The sequence below is a fragment of the Emydura macquarii genome, unplaced genomic scaffold, assembly GCF_026122565.2.
Source record: "Emydura macquarii macquarii isolate MOO-44397 ecotype Brisbane River unplaced genomic scaffold, CSIRO-AGI_Emac_v2 contig_587, whole genome shotgun sequence".
Classification (NCBI taxonomy): Eukaryota; Metazoa; Chordata; order Testudines; family Chelidae; genus Emydura; species Emydura macquarii.
In genome coordinates, this window is record NW_027130724.1 from 5122414 (window position 1) to 5146447 (window position 24034).

General features: G+C 40.5%; 1 protein-coding gene across 1 annotated transcript in view; it reads left to right on the top strand.

The window, feature by feature from the left end:
• The window catches only part of LOC137148068 (mucin-5AC-like), a 56061-nt gene that overhangs the window by 19624 nt on the left and 12403 nt on the right, over positions 1-24034 (top strand). The window contains 18 exon segments of the mRNA XM_067540562.1: positions 104-153; positions 1541-1641; positions 1788-1939; positions 2540-2678; positions 2783-2896; positions 3165-3344; positions 4198-4437; positions 5495-5651; positions 6363-6491; positions 6859-7003; positions 8158-8201; positions 8302-8505; positions 10111-17730; positions 17733-18725; positions 18728-20512; positions 20723-20955; positions 22417-22591; positions 22779-23029. Of these exon segments, the coding sequence (XP_067396663.1) occupies positions 104-153; positions 1541-1641; positions 1788-1939; positions 2540-2678; positions 2783-2896; positions 3165-3344; positions 4198-4437; positions 5495-5651; positions 6363-6491; positions 6859-7003; positions 8158-8201; positions 8302-8505; positions 10111-17730; positions 17733-18725; positions 18728-20512; positions 20723-20955; positions 22417-22591; positions 22779-23029 (12712 nt within the window).

The window sequence follows — 24034 nt, forward strand, 5'->3', positions numbered from 1 at the left end:
ATATTACAGAGTCCGTAGGAAAGGTTGGATGCATGGCAAGATAGAAGCAGCTCTCAATGTAACTAGTTATGATTTGAAGCAAACATAATTTTCTTTCTCACAGCTCTTGCACACATGGAAAGCTGGACTGTGTTAGAATGAAACCAGAACCAGGTAAAACTCCTTTAAGCTTTATTTTAATTCCCTCTCACACTTCTGAGTGAACTCTGTTTTATTACAATGATAAAGGTACTACAAAACTTCTATGCAAATGGGGTTTTTTTTACTAGCGGGGATATAATTCTTGAAATGCAAAGTACCATTGTTTATATTTTGGCATAATGGAAGCAAAATATGACAAGAAATAAAGGATCTAATTCAGAGCAAGATAAGATCTGATCATACTGTTACATATAAAAAACAAAATTTCCTATAGGGAGTGCAAAATAACCACTGAATTTCCTAAAAAGCAAAAACTACTGGAAGCCAGTAATTTGAGAAATATAGGGTGAAGGGTATCTTTTGTGAATTGTGCTCCAAAAGGCAGATTTCCATGAGACTTATTAAAATGAAAATCAGCAAAAGGAAGACAAAAATAAATAAAAACTACACAATTTTTAATATAGTAACAATAATCAGTTTCTTTTTTGAACAAAGAAATCATGGTAAAATGTATTTCTTAACAACTGAAAGGGGGATTCAAAGCATTTATCACATATTTCACTAAACACAAAAGTATAACATACCACAGACTCCATTCTCCATACAGCAAAAGAAAAAACATTAAGATCCAAGTATTGCTCAGGTGCCAATGGCTTATGTCAACCAATTTTTTTAAATGACATTACTGGCCAGGGCTCTGGCCTTCCTTCTGGTTCATATGTTTAATACTACAGCTATTATCAGCTACTTATCCAATCCTTCAGTCTCTACTCAAACAAAAAATACCCACTGGTGTCAGTGAGAGATTTAACTGAATACAGACTGCAAGATCTGGGCCACAGTTACCACATCTGTGCTTGCAGAGATGGTAATTAAACATGCAAATGATCAGTTCTGCAACTAACTGGCCATTTGTGCATACCATTACATTGCATGTGAAAACTATGCATATGCTATTCTAAAAATCTGCCCATTAATTATACCACAATTAATACAGAATTAATTGAATTGTAATATATAAAATAAAGATTCAAATGGATTTTTCCAAAGTAATGTGTAAATTAGTTGCACATTTTCTTAACTAACAATTCACAATAATGAAGAGTTGTGTTCCAAGTTTACAACCAAAGGCAATGAGACCCTGTATCTGAGGTAATTCTAAACAAAGCCTTATGCCCAGTTACATGGCTAAAATGATTTCAACTGAGAGCTAAAACATGTGGCAGAGCAAATCCAGGTTATTTACCAGTAACTCGAACATTCCAACTAGATTGTGTTCCTGGGCTTAACCCTAAAATCAGGGATCTTTGGAGGCATATTCCTGACAAATAATTACTGTAGTAATAACTGGTAACTCAGTTTTTGATCCCAAATGTCTTATGGCTTTTCTCTCCTGCAGTCTGTGCAGCTCCCATGGTCTACTTTGACTGCAGCAATGTCACTGCAGGCACAATTGGATCTGAGTGCCAGAAGAGCTGTCAGACTCTTGACATGGGATGCGTAAGTGCCAATTCCTTTTGTCCACTTGAAAACATTTTTGTATCCTGACCAAAATTAAATCTCTCAGACACTTTGCTGTTGTAGTTGAATGTTTCTTTTCCACCGACATGATTTATCAAGTGATGTTTTCACTATGGTTTTTACAGTACAGCACACAGTGTGTCTCCGGCTGCATGTGCCCTAACGATCTAGTGTCAGATGGCGAAGGTGGCTGTGTAACTGTGCAGGATTGTCCATGTGTTCACAATGAGGCCTCCTACAATTCAGGAGAAACAATCAAAGTCAACTGTAACACCTGGTATGTATATGTTGAAGAGTATGTTGAAGAGGTTTTCATAGTCCTAAAAGGGGATAGGTACAGGTCCACGTTGCTTAAACTATAAGGAGAATCTCATTGTATTGTAGCAGAATTAAGACTTACAGCACACATTTGAGTGGGGCTCATATTCCATGCAACAGGTGATGATAGATACACACATAGCCGTGCACTAGAATTTGGTTGGCAAGGGATCTTCAGTGCAAGAGGGTTAGTAGTTAGTTCACCATTGGTATCTAATGTTGAAATCTAATATTTATCATTAAAAAAAAAAACAGGCTCTCTTCATTCTTTCCAAAGACAAACAAAAATAGATGATAAAGGGTCAGGGCAACAATTATCACCCATTTAATAATAAAATAAATTAATCTTTGGGAGTTAATGGGGTCTGTGTGCCGTTGGTCCAGAGCTACAATACAGTAGTGTTTAGTATGGGTAAGCCCTATTTCCCAAAACCATAGGTGCAATATATTTTGGGGATAGACAAATCCTGAATCAAATTGACATATGGCTATACAAGTAGAAATGAATACATTAAAGTATTTTTTGTTACATTTGGACTTTTTTTTCCCTTCCTCATAGCACATGTAAAAACAGAATGTGGCAATGCACCAATGAACCTTGCCTGGGAACCTGCTCTGTTTATGGAGATGGGCATTACATTACTTTTGATGGCAAACGCTTCAGCTTTAGTGGAGATTGTGAATACACACTGGTCCAGGTACTGAGCTTCTTTCCTAGGATTATGACACCACTAAAAGTATTCTATGTTCCTACATGTGCTGACCTTGCATCACTAACACTAAATATCACTCCTGTTTTCAGGATTACTGTGGTAAAAACAGCACTAACGCTGGCACCTTCCGAGTTATCACTGAGAACATCCCCTGTGGAACCACTGGGACCACCTGCTCAAAGGCCATTAAAGTCTTCCTAGGGGTGAGTAGCTTCTTTGATAAACTGGGGGAAGGAACATGTGTACCTGGTCTCTGATATGAGTAGGATGCACAATAGACTGTCCAAGGTAGATCTCATTGTAAAAATATCCAGTTAGACAGCATCACCTTTTCTAGATTTCCAAACTTTCTGCCAGCAACTGTGCTATATATTAGGAAGAAATGCTGTAGAATAATTCAGATAGTTATGGACAATGATATATAAATCTGTTGGCTTTTTAACTGGCTTTTGAGTTTTCTTCCTATTTTAGAACTATGAATTGGTACTCAGTGATGGACGCTTTGAAGTGATAGAAAAGGTCCTTGGAGGGGAAGTGCCATATAAGGTCCGCTACATGGGCATCTACATGGTGATTGATACCAACACTGGGCTGATTCTCATGTGGGATAAGAAAACCAGTATATTCATCAAGCTCAGCCCAGATTTTAAGGTGAGTTTTAGAAGCTGTGTGACTACGGTTAACTCTCATGGACACACTTTGGTGTTATCTTTTGAAGAAGAAAATGGAAGTGTAGTGAAACAAAAGTGAGGCTGTAACTGGAAAACTGAAAGAACTGCTGTTGCATATTTTCAGTCTTTCAGTGGTGTCTCAAAATAGATCCATCAGAGCGACAATGTACTACAGTGATAGGCTGCCTCTGATTACATCATTCTTGACCACATATTACCTAATGACTTCATAACTAACTAGTAGCAGAACACTCATGAAAGATCATTACTAATAAGAAATGTTCAAAAGAAAATAAAAATAGTTAATTCTTTTTTTTTAATCCTAAGAACAAAATCATTCTATCTAGTTTACAGCAGAATCTCAGAATTACGAACACCTCAGAAATGGAGGTTGTTCGTAACTCTGAAATGTTCACAAATCTGAACAAAACGTTATGGTTGTTCTTTCAAAAGTTTACAACTGAACATTAACTTCCTATAACTTTGAAACACTACTAAGCAGAAGAAAAATGTTGCTTTCCTTTATTTTTTTAGTAGTTTACATTTAACATAGTACTGTATTGTATTTGCTTTTTATTTCTCTCTCTCTGTGGCTGTCTGATTGTGTACTTCTGGATCCAAATGAGGAGTGTGGTTGATCGATCAGTTCATAACTCTGATGTTTGTAACTCTGAGGTTCTACTGTACTTCTTTCTTCAGGCAGAGAAAAGTGTGAGGCTGTCACTGAACAGCCAAAGTCCACATTAAATCTGAAAAGTCAAAGTGTCGGTTAATCCCAGATGCCGACAAACACATTTATTAGCACTCATTATTTTCTTTGTTTCTCCATGCAGGGTCAGGTGTGTGGCCTGTGTGGGAACTATGATGGCAATGGCATTAATGACTTTACCACCAGGAGTCAGTCTGTGGTCGGAGATGTGCTGGAGTTTGGAAACAGCTGGAAGGTGTCTCCTACTTGCCCAGATGCCAGAAGCGGCAGGGATCCTTGCACTGCAAACCCTTACAGGAACTCCTGGGCACAGAAGCAGTGCAGCATAATCAACAGCAAAGTATTCGCTGCCTGTCATTCTCAGGTATAGCAAATCCTCGGGTAGAATCCTTCTAAGCAGGGATAATATTATATATAGAATACCTTAGTGATTCACATTGAGTTGCCACTCCATGCACTAAACATAAGGATGCTCTACCAGTTTTTTAATGCATATGTGCATTTGATTGAGGAAAAAGCATCATGGGCTTGATCCAGCTCCACACTGAAATCAATGGAAATCTTTCCATTGACTTCCATGGGAGCTGGATTAGGTCCTTTAAGACCATAATGGGGTCATAGCTAATTCCAGGTGGACTATTCAGAAATTTCATTGAGATTCATTTTCTCTTTTTGCCAAGTAAGCTGGTACAACAAAGGAGTATGTGATACATGTACAGATATCATCAAGTAACCCTTTTTATATAGGACAATCATAGGATATGTTATTCTGTCCGGCAGAATTATCTCCTGCTAATACATTTACAATTGTTGTGATAAGATGTACTAATCTACTTGTAGAATAGTTCCAGAGGGGTAGCTGTGTTAGTCTGTATACAGCAAAAACAACGAGAGTTCTGTGGCACTTTAAAGACTAACAAATTTAATATTTGCAGGCATAAGCTTTCGAGAGACTTTCAGCTCTCTGCATCTGAAGAAGAGAGTTGAAGTCTCTCAAAAGCTTATGCCTGCAAATATTAAATTTGTTAGTCTTTAAAGTGCCACAGAACTCTCGTTGTTTTTAATCTACTTGTATTATTTTTTCCAATTAATTTATAATGTTTCATAGATCTTAGGGTAGTCACATTCTTTATGATGACTAACGGTAGGCATGTCCTAAAAATTGATGTTTCATTTGACTTTATAAAAAAATTATTCTTGTAATTTCCCCCCAGTTTACAGTTTCTTTTTTCCCCAAAATCATCATCCATTTTGCATGTAATTCCATTGCTACAGTGAATGATAAAGATGAAAAAGAAAAGAAAGCTGTTCATTTCAAACATTTTGACTGAAGTTTTAGGAGGAGAGGGGAATCACCACTGCAAAGCGAGATGACAAGTGCATGAAATAAGAATTAATTCCATGCATTCTTTTTCTAACAGGTTGAACCTAATGAATATTATGAAGCATGTGTGACTGATGCTTGTGCTTGTGACACTGGGGGAGATTGTGAATGTTTCTGTACAGCAGTGGCCGCATATGCGCAAGCATGTAATGAGGCTGGCATCTGTGTTGCATGGAGAACCCCATCTATCTGTCGTGAGTATTACCCCATAAATTATTGGAGGGAGAGGGAGAAAAAGAAATGAAGAATAAGAAGGAAAAAAACATAGGAAGAAATGAAAAGTAAAGTACACTTTGTGAGATGCACGACAATCTGAAAATAGCAAAATAGCCCAAAACAAACAGTAAATTATCAATAGAACTATCAAAGGACAACAAAACGTCTTCCTTTTTCAATCTCTCCACACATCTCTAATTTTAGATATGAGTAAAATAAAACTGTGCTCTAGTGATTGTATTAGTTGTTAAATTACTGTATTATCTAATTACTGATTGTGATACACCACTGGCATCCTAGTAAGTTAAGTTACTGTATTTTATGTGATATATATATATATATAGTATAATAATATATATATTACATTATATATATATCCAGCTGCTATCGTCTGTCATAGTGTAAATAAATAGCAATGCATATTAGCAACTAAAAAATTTATGTTTCAGTTAACTGAGTTTTTATGCTCTCTGTGTGTGTCTTGTAGATGTTTTGTAACATCATTGTGCTCAGTACAACTGTAGAAGTAAGATAATCATACAGAATTAGAAACAGGATAACCTACTGTTCACTACTTGCATGATTATACTGGTGTTATGGAATTTGTACACAGCTTATGGATAGCTATGAAGCACTTTCTGAACATTTTATTTTAAATGTATATTTTCTCCCATTTTCCCCTCTTCCAGCTCTGTTCTGTGATTACTACAACCCTCAAGGGGAATGCGAGTGGCACTACAAGCCTTGTGGGTCCCCTTGTATGAAGACCTGCAGGAACCCAAGTGGAAAATGCCTTCATGAGTTACAAGGCTTGGAAGGTAAAATGAATTGTGTATATCAGACTCTACTTATAAAAGATAACTGACTACGGTGAACTAAAATTCCTACTTCTCAATATATTTAATATTTTTGTTAGAAAGGACAAAGCAAGGTTAGGGATTTTGGAGTTTTCTGAATTGTGTGTAATTCTCTAAAGAGGTCATGAACTTGTTTGGGATTAAAATCCAAATTATTGCCTTTAAGCGCTGAGAGAAAATGATGCTATGGCAATGACAAATAACATGCCAGTAAGGATGAAATTCCACCCCTCTGCAAGAAATCAATGCAGAGCTTAGATAGTTGCAGGGGCTAAAGTCACCTCCAGTGTAAGAGATCCAGGGTTAATGTAACTCTCTGTTACCGCAGGCTGCTATCCAAAGTGTCCAGAGAACAAGCCCTATTTCGATGAAGACGATATGGAGTGTGTCGATCACTGTGGCTGTTACGATGGCAGAGGAAAATATTACAAGCCAGGAACACCCATTCCTTCAGAAGAGAACTGTCATTCATGGTAAGATTAGCTGTGTAAGGATTTTAGGAGGATCCTAACATAATGTTTGGACCATTAAACTTCATTGTTTGCTAACCGTCTTGTGCCTACCATGCATAAATTAGTACATAAACCACTTTTAGTTCTGTGATGGGAAAGGAAAGGATCTCGGTGTGAAATTCTTTCCTTCGGAGTGATTTTCTTGAAGCATATTTCACTGTTTTTTTTGTACATTCTGTATCATCCTGGAAAAAAAGAATTTTTTTTCTTTGTACTGCATTTAGAAAACAAATTGACAAGGTGTTATTGAAATCATTATCAAAATTTGCTCTATAGCTTAATTCTGTTCCCTTATTTTTGCTGGTATCTTGACATTTATCTGTCTGCTAGAGTCCTTGAATATTCTTACATGTTTTATTTTTTGTCACTGATTTCTTCCTTACACAGATATTTACTTAGGGACATATTCTGATACCCTTCTCATGCTGAATAGCAGTTTACTCCATGAAGTCAATAGGACTACTTGTGGAATACACTGTTAGTCAGTATGAACAAAGGTACCAGAATCTAGCCCTTCATTAATAAGAAAGAAATCCCCATCTTTGTGCACAGCCTGAGCGAACAGACTGTGTTCTGATGGGGGTGTCCCATGGAGGTCTGGGAAGATGGAACTCTCCTGGCCAGGCTGCAGAGCAGCTGCAGAGATACTCTGGCAGCCATTTTAACATCAGAGCCACAGTAACTCCTCCACCACCATCCTTGCTGCACTTCCCCTCCATGGGGGTTGAGGGGGAGTGGTCATTGGATCTCTTCCCCCAGCCTCCAGAGCCTTCTTCTGTGGCATCACAGAAAGGACTTTGTTTAGGGTATTGTTCGTAGGCAAACAGGTGTTGCAAATCCTGTCTGCAGATTGAAAAGATCCTGCCCATCCTTTCTTTGTGCAGCAGAACTGCACTGGTTTAAGAGTTCAGGGCCCTTCTATCACAGGATGTATGAGGACATGACTTGGAGAAAAATTGGGTCTTTTTGTGCTTAACCGCACAACTTTTCTCCTTGAGCTTCATTTTGTTCCTTGAGATATAAATTCAACAGAAACAATTAAAACAGTAAAATTATGTGGTTATCCTTTATGCATCTTCAGTCCCATATTTCTTTTCTCTTTTTTTTCCCTCCAGTGAATGCACAATGCATGGCACTAAGTGCGAATATGATGAAGATGGTATGTTGACAAAGCAGCTTTTATCTGGACATGAAGTTTTTGGAACAATCTATTTCATATTTCAGGATATCTAATGATGACATTCTCTTTTGATTTACAGAATGCTACTGCATATATGATGGAAAAAAATATAAGTATAAGGATGTCATCTACAACACTATAGATGGTATTGGCGGGTGTATCACTGCAACTTGTGGCCACAATGGAACAATTGATAGAAATATCTTTGGATGTACTACGACCCCAGGCACAACAACAACAGCATTTGTATTTTCCACTTCAACACCTATAACCACCGCTACAGGTACATTTTTAATGAATATATGAGCTCACTCTACTCTTACTTGCTACTGAGTGAAATTTGCCTACCTAACCAGGTGCATGCTTATAACTCTAACCAACAGATCAGAAACTCAAAAACTATTAAGACCTATTTCTTTATTTACATATTGTATATTTTATATAGTTTTGATCATAGCTAGAAAACAAATTGAAACATGAAAATACAGAAAATAAAACCACTATGCATGGTTTGATATTAGCTTTGCTCAAATTCAGACAGATTCATTAGAAAACAATGTCATGGGTATTTTATAAATTGTTGTGGAAACTGTTTCTATACCATTCTTGTTAAACTCCTTTATAGAAAATTTCCACAGCTAGTAACTAAAACGTCATCTGCAGTCATAGAATCATTCCCTATTTTTCATTTATTAAATTGCAGAATGACTAATTTCTCCTAAAATCCCTTTCAATATCATAATAATTTGAAAACGAGGTTAATAAATGGATTGCTCAGACTGTAATACTATGCTTGTCACCTCTAGATCTCTGGTTCAATCTAGCCCAGGTTGGTAATGCCTGAAAATCATGACCATCTGATGGCTGTTTGGAAGTACATGTGAGATTACTTAGTCATTTTAGTATAGTTCATAATGCTACAGAAACGGCCAGCATATTGGCAACTTTTCAGAAGTTTCACAGAGAGGACTGGACTGAATCAACAAGGAGTGTGAACTACTCTGTCCACCCAAGAGATGGTCACTTAAGAACACACTTGAAGCACACGAGGGCGGCATAGGAAGCTTATACCCCTGATTCAACTCCGCTGTAATTGTTCTATGAATAAACAGAGGAGTGCAGAAAATGTGACACATTCATGAGCAGTAAATGTATATAACAAATAAATTAGGTGCATATGGGGCCTGATCCAAAGCCCCACTGAACTCAATTATGTCTTTCCATGATGTCAGTGGGCTTTGGATCGGGGCCTTAATGTTCAATTATGTCTTTCCCTGTTCAGTTATGGAATGTTTGAAATGTTCAGGTTTGGAATGTTGAAATGTTAAATGTCGAATGTTTGGAATGTATAAAGGAACATAATGTTCAATTATGTCTTTCCATGGCATCAGTGGGCTTTGGATCGGGGCCTTAATGTTCATAAGAGGGTGCATAAATATATAAGCATGCTGGCACATTGAAAATTATATTCAAATACATGTCTTTCCCGAGCATGCAAATTATGCATGGTGTAACTTAGGCAACTATTTTTGAATTTTTCATAATTACCCTTTATCCTAGCACATCACAAGAAATAATGGACATACCCTTAAAAGTGATAAATCCAGGCATACCAACAAACGATATATTGGGTGTTATTTTCACTATTTTAATGTATATTAATTATAATTTAACTAACCTAATAAATGGATATATTTTTTAGCTCAATATGCTAGCACATGCCCTTAGGAAAGTGCCTAGACAAGCCTCTCCTCCTACAGCTGATATCTGATCATCACACTCAGTCTATATAGTATAATAGAAAGGAGAATATTTTCTGGAACTTCTTAGTATACTTCATTTAAAATTGCAGGCTTCCTACTGAATTTTCCTTCTTTTTGATTTTTAGTCACAGTGACACCAACTACACCAGTATGCGTTCGTGAAGCATGCCAGTGGTCACCATGGTACGATGTGAGCTATCCAGGGTCTGGGATCAACGATGGAGATTTTGACACATTTGATAATTTAAGAGCCAAAGGTTATAAAGTTTGCAAAGCTCCAAAGGCTGTTGAATGCAGAGCTGAGAAATTCCCTAACACACCATTAAATGAACTACAGCAAAAAGTAGAATGTAGTACAACAGTGGGGCTAATATGTTATAACAAGGATCAGCATCCAATGATCTGCCACAACTTCCAGATCAAAATCTTATGCTGTAGCTTTGTACCATGTGAAGATACAACTCTTGCTACCACAACACCCATCACAAAAACTACCACCCCGGAAACTACTGTAACCACTACATCTTCAACAACTAGAGCACCACCTACCATCACAGTACCTAAAACAACAACCCTTTCAACAAGTACCACAACCTCCACAACTGCTTCGACTCCAGTCACAGAAACAACTGCTGTGTCAAGTTCAACTCTTAGAACTACTGCTTCATCAACAACAATCCCTGAAACAACTGCAAGCCCTTCAAGAGAAACGATACATACTACAACAGAAATCACATCCATAACACCTTGTAAACGAGAATGCAAATGGTCTGAATGGCATGATGTCCATTTTCCCAGTCTGGACAATAAAGGAGATTCTGAAACATATGATGATATTAGAGCTGCCGGAAAAGAGATCTGTAGCAAACCTGAAAATATAGAATGTAGAGCAGAGAAATTCCCAGAAAAATCAATTGATAAAATTGGCCAAATTGTTCAGTGCAATGTATCCTTTGGACTTGTCTGCAGGAATGAAGATCAGGAAGGAGAGCTCCAAATGTGTTATAACTATCAAATAAAAGTATTCTGCTGCGATGACTTTAGTCATTGCTCAACCATACCCACTACTACAGAAACTAAAACAACTCCAGGCACATCCACTGTGTTAACAGAAACTTCCACCCTGACTCCTACAACTACAGAAACTACAACTTCATCAACAGTAGGAACTCCAGCTTCAACCACCACCACAACAGAAACCACAACCAAAGAAGTTATAAAAACTCCTTTGACGACCACCACCACAGAAACTCCACCAATCACAACTACACCTTCCACTACCACAACTACAGAAACTACAAGAACTCCAGGCACATCCACTGTGTTAACAGAAACTTCCACCCTGACTCCTACAACTACAGAAACTACAATTTCATCAACAGTAGGAACTCCAATTTCAACCACCACCACAACAGAAACCACAACCAAAGAAGTTATAACAACTACTCCTTTGACAACCATCACCACAGAAACTCCACCAACCCCAACCACACCTTTAACTACCCCAACCACAGAAACTATGAGAACTTCAGGCACAACCACTGTGTTAACAGAAACTTCCACCATGACTCCTACAACTACAGAAACTACATCAATAGTAGGAACTACATCTTTAACTGCCACAACCACAGCAACCACAACAATCTCAGGCACTACAACTCCTTACATTACTACACCAACACCAACTGTAACTTTTTGTTGTCCTCCAACTTTTACAACTACAACAACTATACCACCAACCACTCAAAGTATTGCAACTACTACCACGCCTGCAACTACTACCATGACTGCAACTACTACCACGCCTGCAACTACTACCATGACTGCAACTACTACCACGCCTGCTACTACCACGCCTGCAACTACTACCATGCCTGCAACTACTACAACTATTTTAACAACACTTATGTTACGAACAACCGTAACAACTACTCCAGCAACAACCACAACCTCAGAATATACAACTGTGTCCACAAATGCTGCTTGCACTAAAGAAGTATGTGAATGGTCACAATGGTATGATATAAGTTACCCAGGGTCTGCTATCAATGATGGAGATTTTGATACATTCCAAAATATAAGAGCCAAAGGATACAAAGTCTGCAAAACTCCAAAGGCTGTAAAATGCAGAGCAGAAAGATTCCCTAACACACCATTAGATAAACTAGAGCAAAATGTAATATGCAGCAAAACAGAAGGGCTGATATGTTATAATAAGAATCAACTTCCACCAATCTGCTATAATTACGAGATCAAAATTGAATGTTGCAGAAATGAAATTGTACCATGCACTCCAGTCACTACACCTACAGTAACAACAAGGACAACAACAACCACACAAAAAATTATTACCTATAAACAGACAACTACAAAACCTCAGACACAAAGTGTACACAAACATACTACTACACCAAAACACAGTACAACCAAAGAAACTACACTGATGAGTACAACAATACCAGAAACAACTCCAGCCACAACAACATTGCAGATCTCCACAACACCACCAACTACCACTACTATACAAACCACCACCACAGGAACAACCAATAGCACAACCACAACAGGTACCACCACTCTGCATCCATCGGAAACCACCACAACATCACCCATCACCACAACTTCAGGAACAACTTCTTCAGGTCCAGGGTGTGAACCAACATGCACATGGTCCGACTGGTTTGATGTTGATTTCCCCTCCTCTGGGCCTAACGAAGGAGACATTGAAACGTATAACAACATAATGGCAGCAGGACATCAAATCTGCAGAAAGCCTTCAGATATTGAGTGTCGGGCAGAAAATTTTCCGGAAATAAGCATCGACAGCGTTGGTCAAGTTGTGCAGTGTGATGTCAATTTTGGGCTGGTGTGCAAAAATGAAGATCAAACTGGGAAATCTAAAACGTGTTTAAATTACCAGCTACGAGTTTTGTGCTGTGAAGAAAACCTCAACTGCCCAACCACAACCACAAGTATCACGACTACAACCACACAGACACCATCACCTCCAGTCTCAAAACCAACCACCAAAGTCACAGCTTCTACTAAACCAACAGTCACAGAAACAACAGAAAGAATCACTTCTGAAAAAACTCCAGTTACTGCAACTACAGAAACAACCAGAAGCACAACCACAACCACAAGCGGTACCACCACTCTGCATCCATCGGAAACCACCACCACATCACCAATCTCCACAACATTGCCAGCAACCACCACTACAGGAACAATCCCAAGCACAACCACAACAGGTACCACCACTCTGCCTCCAGCGGAAACCACCACAACATCACCCATCACCACAACTCCAGGACCAACTTCTTCAGTTCCAGGGTGTGAACCAACATGCACATGGTCCGACTGGTTTGATGTTGATTTCCCCTCCTCTGGGCCTAACGAAGGAGACATTGAAACGTATAACAACATAATGGCAGCAGGACATCAAATCTGCAGAAAGCCTTCAGATATTGAGTGTCGGGCAGAAAATTTTCCAGAAATAAGCATCGATAGCGTTGGTCAAGTTGTGCAGTGTGATGTCAATTTTGGGCTGGTGTGCAAAAATGAAGATCAAACTGGGAAATCTAAAACGTGTTTAAATTACCAGCTACGAGTTTTGTGCTGTGAAGAAAACCTCAACTGCCCAACCACAACCACAAGTATCACGACTACAACCACACAGACACCATCACCTCCAGTCTCAAAACCAACCACCAAAGTCACAGCTTCTACTAAATCAACAGTCACAGAAACAACAGAAAGAATCACTTCTGAAAAAACTCCAGTTACTGCAACTACAGAAACAACCAGAAGCACAACCACAACCACAAGCGGTACCACCACTCTCCATCCATCGGAAACCACCACCACATCACCAATCTCCACAACATCGCCAGCAACCACCACTACAGGAACAACCCCAAGCACAACCACAACAGGTACCACCACTCTGCATCCAGCGGAAACCACCACAACATCACCCATCACCACAACTCCAGGAACAACTTCTTCAGTTCCAGGGTGTGAACCAAAATGCACATGGTCCGACTGGTTTGATGTTGATTTCCCCTCCTCTGGGCCTAACGAAGGAGACATTGAAACGTATAACAACATAATGGCAGCAGGACATCAAATCTGCAGAAAGCCTTCAGATATTGAGTGTCGGGCAGAAAATTTTCCGGAAATAAGCATCGATAGCGTTGGTCAAGTTGTGCAGTGTGATGTCAATTTTGGGCTGGTGTGCAAAAATGAAGATCAAACTGGGAAATCTAAAACATGTTTAAATTACCAGCTACGAGTTTTGTGCTGTGAAGAAAACCTCAACTGCCCAACCACAACCACAAGTATCACGACTACAACCACACAGACACCATCACCTCCAGTCTCAAAACCAACCACCAAAGTCACAGAAACAACAGAAAGAATCACTTCTGAAAAAACTCCAGTTACTGCAACTACAGAAACAACCAGAAGCACAACCACAACCACAAGCGGTACCACCACTCTGCATCCATCGGAAACCACCACCACATCACCAATCTCCACAACATTGCCAGCAACCACCACTACAGGAACAATCCCAAGCACAACCACAACAGGTACCACCACTCTGCCTCCAGCGGAAACCACCACAACATCACCCATCACCACAACTCCAGGACCAACTTCTTCAGTTCCAGGGTGTGAACCAACATGCACATGGTCCGACTGGTTTGATGTTGATTTCCCCTCCTCTGGGCCTAACGAAGGAGACATTGAAACGTATAACAACATAATGGCAGCAGGACATCAAATCTGCAGAAAGCCTTCAGATATTGAGTGTCGGGCAGAAAATTTTCCAGAAATAAGCATCGATAGCGTTGGTCAAGTTGTGCAGTGTGATGTCAATTTTGGGCTGGTGTGCAAAAATGAAGATCAAACTGGGAAATCTAAAACGTGTTTAAATTACCAGCTACGAGTTTTGTGCTGTGAAGAAAACCTCAACTGCCCAACCACAACCACAAGTATCACGACTACAACCACACAGACACCATCACCTCCAGTCTCAAAACCAACCACCAAAGTCACAGCTTCTACTAAATCAACAGTCACAGAAACAACAGAAAGAATCACTTCTGAAAAAACTCCAGTTACTGCAACTACAGAAACAACCAGAAGCACAACCACAACCACAAGCGGTACCACCACTCTGCATCCATCGGAAACCACCACCACATCACCAATCTCCACAACATCGCCAGCAACCACCACTACAGGAACAACCCCAAGCACAACCACAACAGGTACCACCACTCTGCATCCAGCGGAAACCACCACAACATCACCCATCACCACAACTCCAGGACCAACTTCTTCAGTTCCAGGGTGTGAACCAACATGCACATGGTCCGACTGGTTTGATGTTGATTTCCCCTCCTCTGGGCCTAACGAAGGAGACATTGAAACGTATAACAACATAATGGCAGCAGGACATCAAATCTGCAGAAAGCCTTCAGATATTGAGTGTCGGGCAGAAAATTTTCCAGAAATAAGCATCGATAGCGTTGGTCAAGTTGTGCAGTGTGATGTCAATTTTGGGCTGGTGTGCAAAAATGAAGATCAAACTGGGAAATCTAAAACGTGTTTAAATTACCAGCTACGAGTTTTGTGCTGTGAAGAAAACCTCAACTGCCCAACCACAACCACAAGTATCACGACTACAACCACACAGACACCATCACCTCCAGTCTCAAAACCAACCACCAAAGTCACAGAAACAACAGAAAGAATCACTTCTGAAAAAACTCCAGTTACTGCAACTACAGAAACAACCAGAAGCACAACCACAACCACAAGCGGTACCACCACTCTGCATCCATCGGAAACCACCACCACATCACCAATCTCCACAACATCGCCAGCAACCACCACTACAGGAACAATCCCAAGCACAACCACAACAGGTACCACCACTCTGCCTCCAGCGGAAACCACCACAACATCACCCATCACCACAACTCCAGGACCAACTTCTTCAGTTCCAGGGTGTGAACCAACATGCACATGGTCCGACTGGTTTGATGTTGATTTCCCCTCCTCTGGGCCTAACGAAGGAGACATTGAAACGTATAACAACATAATGGCAGCAGGACATCAAATCTGCAGAAAGCCTTCAGATATTGAGTGTCGGGCAGAAAATTTTCCAGAAATAAGCATCGATAGCGTTGGTCAAGTTGTGCAGTGTGATGTCAATTTTGGGCTGGTGTGCAAAAATGAAGATCAAACTGGGAAATCTAAAACGTGTTTAAATTACCAGCTACGAGTTTTGTGCTGTGAAGAAAACCTCAACTGCCCAACCACAACCACAAGTATCACGACTACAACCACACAGACACCATCACCTCCAGTCTCAAAACCAACCACCAAAGTCACAGAAACAACAGAAAGAATCACTTCTGAAAAAACTCCAGTTACTGCAACTACAGAAACAACCAGAAGCACAACCACAACCACAAGCGGTACCACCACTCTGCATCCATCGGAAACCACCACCACATCACCAATCTCCACAACATCGCCAGCAACCACCACTACAGGAACAATCCCAAGCACAACCACAACAGGTACCACCACTCTGCCTCCAGCGGAAACCACCACAACATCACCCATCACCACAACTCCAGGAACAACTTCTTCAGTTCCAGGGTGTGAACCAACATGCACATGGTCCGACTGGTTTGATGTTGATTTCCCCTCCTCTGGGCCTAACGAAGGAGACATTGAAACGTATAACAACATAATGGCAGCAGGACATCAAATCTGCAGAAAGCCTTCAGATATTGAGTGTCGGGCAGAAAATTTTCCAGAAATAAGCATCGATAGCGTTGGTCAAGTTGTGCAGTGTGATGTCAATTTTGGGCTGGTGTGCAAAAATGAAGATCAAACTGGGAAATCTAAAACGTGTTTAAATTACCAGCTACGAGTTTTGTGCTGTGAAGAAAACCTCAACTGCCCAACCACAACCACAAGTATCACGACTACAACCACACAGACACCATCACCTCCAGTCTCAAAACCAACCACCAAAGTCACAGCTTCTACTAAATCAACAGTCACAGAAACAACAGAAAGAATCACTTCTGAAAAAACTCCAGTTACTGCAACTACAGAAACAACCAGAAGCACAACCACAACCACAAGCGGTACCACCACTCTGCATCCATCGGAAACCACCACCACATCACCAATCTCCACAACATCGCCAGCAACCACCACTACAGGAACAACCCCAAGCACAACCACAACAGGTACCACCACTCTGCATCCAGCGGAAACCACCACAACATCACCCATCACCACAACTCCAGGAACAACTTCTTCAGTTCCAGGGTGTGAACCAACATGCACATGGTCCGACTGGTTTGATGTTGATTTCCCCTCCTCTGGGCCTAACGAAGGAGACATTGAAACGTATAACAACATAATGGCAGCAGGACATCAAATCTGCAGAAAGCCTTCAGATATTGAGTGTCGGGCAGAAAATTTTCCAGAAATAAGCATCGATAGCGTTGGTCAAGTTGTGCAGTGTGATGTCAATTTTGGGCTGGTGTGCAAAAATGAAGATCAAACTGGGAAATCTAAAACGTGTTTAAATTACCAGCTACGAGTTTTGTGCTGTGAAGAAAACCTCAACTGCCCAACCACAACCACAAGTATCACGACTACAACCACACAGACACCATCACCTCCAGTCTCAAAACCAACCACCAAACCACAGCTTCTACTAAATCAACAGTCACAGAAACAACAGAAAGAATCACTTCTGAAAAAACTCCAGTTACTGCAACTACAGAAACAACCAGAAGCACAACCACAACCACAAGCGGTACCACCACTCTGCATCCATCGGAAACCACCACCACATCACCAATCTCCACAACATCGCCAGCAACCACCACTACAGGAACAATCCCAAGCACAACCACAACAGGTACCACCACTCTGCCTCCAGCGGAAACCACCACAACATCACCCATCACCACAACTCCAGGAACAACTTCTTCAGTTCCAGGGTGTGAACCAACATGCACATGGTCCGACTGGTTTGATGTTGATTTCCCCTCCTCTGGGCCTAACGAAGGAGACATTGAAACGTATAACAACATAATGGCAGCAGGACATCAAATCTGCAGAAAGCCTTCAGATATTGAGTGTCGGGCAGAAAATTTTCCAGAAATAAGCATCGATAGCGTTGGTCAAGTTGTGCAGTGTGATGTCAATTTTGGGCTGGTGTGCAAAAATGAAGATCAAACTGGGAAATCTAAAACGTGTTTAAATTACCAGCTACGAGTTTTGTGCTGTGAAGAAAACCTCAACTGCCCAACCACAACCACAAGTATCACGACTACAACCACACAGACACCATCACCTCCAGTCTCAAAACCAACCACCAAAGTCACAGCTTCTACTAAATCAACAGTCACAGAAACAACAGAAAGAATCACTTCTGAAAAAACTCCAGTTACTGCAACTACAGAAACAACCAGAAGCACAACCACAACCACAAGCGGTACCACCACTCTCCATCCATCGGAAACCACCACCACATCACCAATCTCCACAACATCGCCAGCAACCACCACTACAGGAACAACCCCAAGCACAACCACAACAGGTACCACCACTCTGCATCCAGCGGAAACCACCACAACATCACCCATCACCACAACTCCAGGAACAACTTCTTCAGTTCCAGGGTGTGAACCAAATGCACATGGTCCGACTGGTTTGATGTTGATTTCCCCTCCTCTGGGCCTAACGAAGGAGACATTGAAACGTATAACAACATAATGGCAGCAGGACATCAAATCTGCAGAAAGCCTTCAGATATTGAGTGTCGGGCAGAAAATTTTCCGGAAATAAGAATCGACAGCATTGGTCAAGTTGTGCAGTGTGATGTCAATTTTGGGCTGGTGTGCAAAAATGAAGATCAAACTGGGAAATCTAAAACATGTTTAAATTACCAGCTACGAGTTTTGTGCTGTGAAGAAAACCTCAACTGCCCAACCACAACCACAAGTATCACGACTACAACCACACAGACACCATCACCTCCAGTCTCAAAACCAACCACCAAAGTCACAGCTTCTACTAAATCAACAGTCACAGAAACAACAGAAAGAATCACTTCTGAAAAAACTCCAGTTACTGCAACTACAGAAACAACCAGAAGCACAACCACAACCACAAGCGGTACCACCACTCTGCATCCATCGGAAACCACCACCACATCACCAATCTCCACAACATCGCCAGCAACCACCACTACAGGAACAACCCCAAGCACAACCACAACAGGTACCACCACTCTGCCTCCAGCGGAAACCACCACAACATCACCCATCACCACAACTCCAGGAACAACTTCTTCAGTTCCAGGGTGTGAACCAACATGCACATGGTCCGACTGGTTTGATATTGATTTCCCCTCCTCTGGGCCTAACGAAGGAGACATTGAAACGTATAACAACATAATGGCAGCAGGACATCAAATCTGCAGAAAGCCTTCAGATATTGAGTGTCGGGCAGAAAATTTTCCAGAAATAAGCATCGACAGCGTTGGTCAAGTTGTGCAGTGTGATGTCAATTTTGGGCTGGTGTGCAAAAATGAAGATCAAACTGGGAAATCTAAAATGTGTTACAATTACCAGCTACGAGTTTTGTGCTGTGAAGAAAACCTCAACTGCCCAACCACAACCACAAGTATCACGACTACAACCACACAGACACCATCACCTCCAGTCTCAAAACCAACCACCAAAGTCACAGCTTCTACTAAACCAACAGTCACAGAAACAACAGAAAGAATCACTTCTGAAAAAACTCCAATTACTGCAACTACAGAAACAACCAGAAGCACAACCACAAGAGGTACCACCACTCTGCATCCATCAGAAACCACCACCACATCACCAATCTCCACAACATCGCCAGCAACCACCACTACAGGAACAACCCCAAGCACAACCACAACAGGTACCACCACTCTGCCTCCAGCGGAAACCACCACAACATCACCCATCACCACAACTCCAGGAACAACTTCTTCAGTTCCAGGGTGTGAACCAACATGCACATGGTCCGACTGGTTTGATGTTGATTTCCCCTCCTCTGGGCCTAACGAAGGAGACATTGAAACGTATAACAACATAGTGGCAGCAGGACATCAAATCTGCAGAAAGCCTTCAGATATTGAGTGTCGGGCAGAAAATTTTCCGGAAATAAGCATCGACAGCATTGGTCAAGTTGTGCAGTGTGATGTCAATTTTGGGCTGGTGTGCAAAAATGAAGATCAAACTGGGAAATCTAAAACATGTTACAATTACCAGCTACGAGTTTTGTGCTGTGAAGAAAACCACAACTGCCCAACCACAACCACAAGTATCACGACTACAACCACACAGACACCATCACCTCCAGTCCCAGAAACAACCACCGAATTCACAACTACACCCTGCTTTTGTCAAGTTGGGGACGATGTTTTTGCAGTTGGTAAGTCTTTAACAATCCATTAGAATATATTTTAAATAGATATTTTACAGCATTTTAAATTGTATATTAAAGTATATATTGATATTTTCAAATTATATTTACATTTTACATAATCACATGTAACTAATGCAGTTTTTAAATTATTATTTTATATTTTCCCTTTGTATTTTGTATTCTGTGTCATTCTAATGGTTGTGTTTTCTTTTATAGGTGAAACGATTTACCAGACAGTAGACATGGATGGATGTATTTTTTATGCCATTTGTAGTAAATCATGTTCAGTGGAGCGAAGGAGGGGACTATGTAAATCAACAACTTCATCTCCAACTCCAACAACAACAAGTAAACCTACAACTTCAACATCTATACCAACTACAACTCCCACTACAACAGTTAGTTCAACCACTATAATTGAGTGTCCTGATGCTAAACCTCCCAGAAAGGTATTTCTCTGTTATGTTCTTATGCAGCCTTGAAAATACGTTTAATAATAATAATGGGACTCACAGGAAAGAACATTATAAATTATTTAAAACTGAAAACCACATATGTTTTTTAAACAATTCTAGTGGTAGATAATGTGCCCCCGTTTGTGCAAAATTGGTATAGAACTCTTGTAGGCCAATCTGGATATTACATGTTAATTTGTGCAATCTGGTATCTGCAGATTTCAAAGAGATTTAATCTTCCAAAATATTTTTATTGCAACACAAGTGTATAGCTCTTTATGTTCTCCAATCTGTAATGGCTGATCTTGCCCCTTCTTTAAACTAAAGTAAGGGATGGGGATGCCTCTTACTCCTAGATATGCCACCTCTAAACTGGACTGATAAATCTTGAGTATGCTCAAGATACTATGGAAAACTGTGTCTTTGGGCCTATTCTACACTGTAACCCACAGAGATGCTTAGGGTGTGGTAATCTCCCCTGTGCCTTCACCAGCATCCCTTTGCATAACCCAGTCTCTCACTCTTTCTCATAAAGATCTTGGGCTGTAGTAGCAAACATGGAGCAGCTTCACCAAGGGAACAATATGATTCCTCTAGGTTAAAACACACCTTCAAAAATTACCTCTGCAGCTTTGGTGTAGGTGGGAGTTTGAGGAGGGGTATGTCACTTCCCCCTGCTCTGATCACCATTGGGGAGAGATCTCTCATGCTGACGTGGGTTGCGCCTATCCTGTCTCACAACTCCGTTTCTGAGGTATAAAGAAGTGGAGATCTTCAGTCTTCATTGCTCATTCAAGTTCACACATGTCTGAGTCTCAACAGAACCTTTTTCTCACATATGAAAAGTAATGGAAGTTCTGTGCATGCACCAGTGCACTGGTGTCATCTGCAAGAAGTCTGTGAGGAAATGTGTAAGGTCATGAACTCCCCTCCCCTTGCCACAGTCCAGATTTGGGGCATGCAGAAAAGCTACACAGCCTCCCTTGCCCTCCTCAGAATTCCTGTGGCACTGTGTGTCCAAGAAACCTGGCAATGCTTTTGAACACCAGATGGTACATTGCCATAGAACACCATGCTACCAGGGTATAGTCTTAAGGTTTTTTTGCCTGTAGACAAGGCTATCTAACCCTTTCCATTATAACTGTCTGTTTTCAGGTTTTTATAACTTTGACATTTTCCATGATTAGCCGCTTTTGGTTGAATTGTGTTAGAAAGTTTGAGCAAAAATGGTACCAATACTGTTCATCATTTTGTACTGTAAAATGTACTGCACAATAACTGTCATCAAAATTTCCAAAACATGGAAGTCAAACATTAGAGAGAAGAAATATACTATAAGAAACCTAACCCCACAAACATTGCAAGCATTGTAACATTTTGGAACTTAAAATCTTCATAAAACTCAAACCTAACAGTAAGCACTTGTGACTCCAATTCTTTTTTTTTTTTAAACAGACGGGTGAAACATGGAAGTTATCCAATTGCACCACTGCAACATGCGAGGGAAACAACAAAGTTGTTATACAGCAAGTGAAATGCCCACCGGTAAAGAAAATTACCTGTACGAATGGATACCCACCAATAAAGGTCTTCAGTGAGGATGGCTGCTGTTACCACTATGAATGTGAATGTAAGTGACAACTGAATTAAGGAAGAATATCACTGAAAATACACAAAACATTTAAAAGAAATATATGGGGATTTGTTTTTCATGGTGCCCGGGTTACCTAGAAGGTTGTGTTTACTGGCTTAACTTTCTAAATTCTTTCTTGTAAACTTATTTTAGTCTTAGCATCTACATTTTTCCTCTTTACCAGGTGTCTGTAGTGGCTGGGGCGACCCTCACTACATTACATTTGATGGAACCTATTACACATTCCTTGACAACTGCACATATGTTCTGGTGAAGCAGATTACCCCTAAATATGACAACTTCCGTGTTGAGATTGATAATTACTTCTGCAATGCAGAAGATGGACTTTCCTGTCCTCAGTCAATTATTGTTTATTACAACTCCACAGTTGTAGTGCTGACGCGTGAACTCTATAATGGAGTGATGGCTAATAAGGTAAAATATAATTCTTTAAAGTTTTTGCAGTGTTCCTGTTAAGTTTTCTGTTTCAGCAAAACAGAAATAAGGTGTACAGGCATTTGTCTGAACCTTGTGTGAAATACTGAGTCCATCTGTGTTCATTGTAGCACAGAAATTACTTAGGCAAAGGGCATCATAGGGCAAAAAAGATTATGCCAATTCTTAAGACGCAAACGTAATAGAAGGTTTAGGGAGTTAGAGCTATCCTTATTGGAAAAATAGAAATTTATGAAAGAGATGGATGCATTTGACAGAGATAAATTCTCAGGAGTAAGGAGGTTCAAAAACTAGGGGACATGTGGTATTGTAAAGTATAAGATAAGGTTAGGAATTCCAGCAAGAGGCACAAACCTATGGAATACTTTATTGATGCAGGCGAAAGAAGCAAGATATCCTATTTTTTATCCAATTTAGACACAGTCTTTTGTAAGGGCTGGTGTGGAAGTGCATTGCTCCTGGGGCACTTCAGTGTCATGCAAACTCTTGTATTGTGTGGAAAAAACATATATACAAGGGTGCAAAAATACAGACTAGAAGACCAATTCTCCACAAACCAGAACTCAGTCCAAGTTAGTTGGCTGAATGGGGATTGCCCCCTGAGTATGGGGATCTTTGAATAGCACAAAGCCATTCTAGTAGCTCCTTCTCCATTCCATTCCTACTTGCTGGCACAGAAGATGTGGTTGAAGAGAAGATATGAACTAGAGTATCTGTTTACCCCTAGTAATCCTAAATTGCTATTAGCTGTTGGTGAAAATTAGAAGTGCCCTCATGCTGCCCTGCTTTATTTTGGGGACTGACAAGGCACTCAAATGGCCCAGGGTGGTCGGAGGGGAGATGCAAAGGTGTGTGTGTCCTCCCCCTGCAGAGCTGTGCCAAGCACTCATAAATCACTAGGGATAAGATAGGACATATTGTAAAATGTAGCCCAATGATTCCCAATAAAAAAATAATGGTACTTGCAGAATCTGCAACTATCCT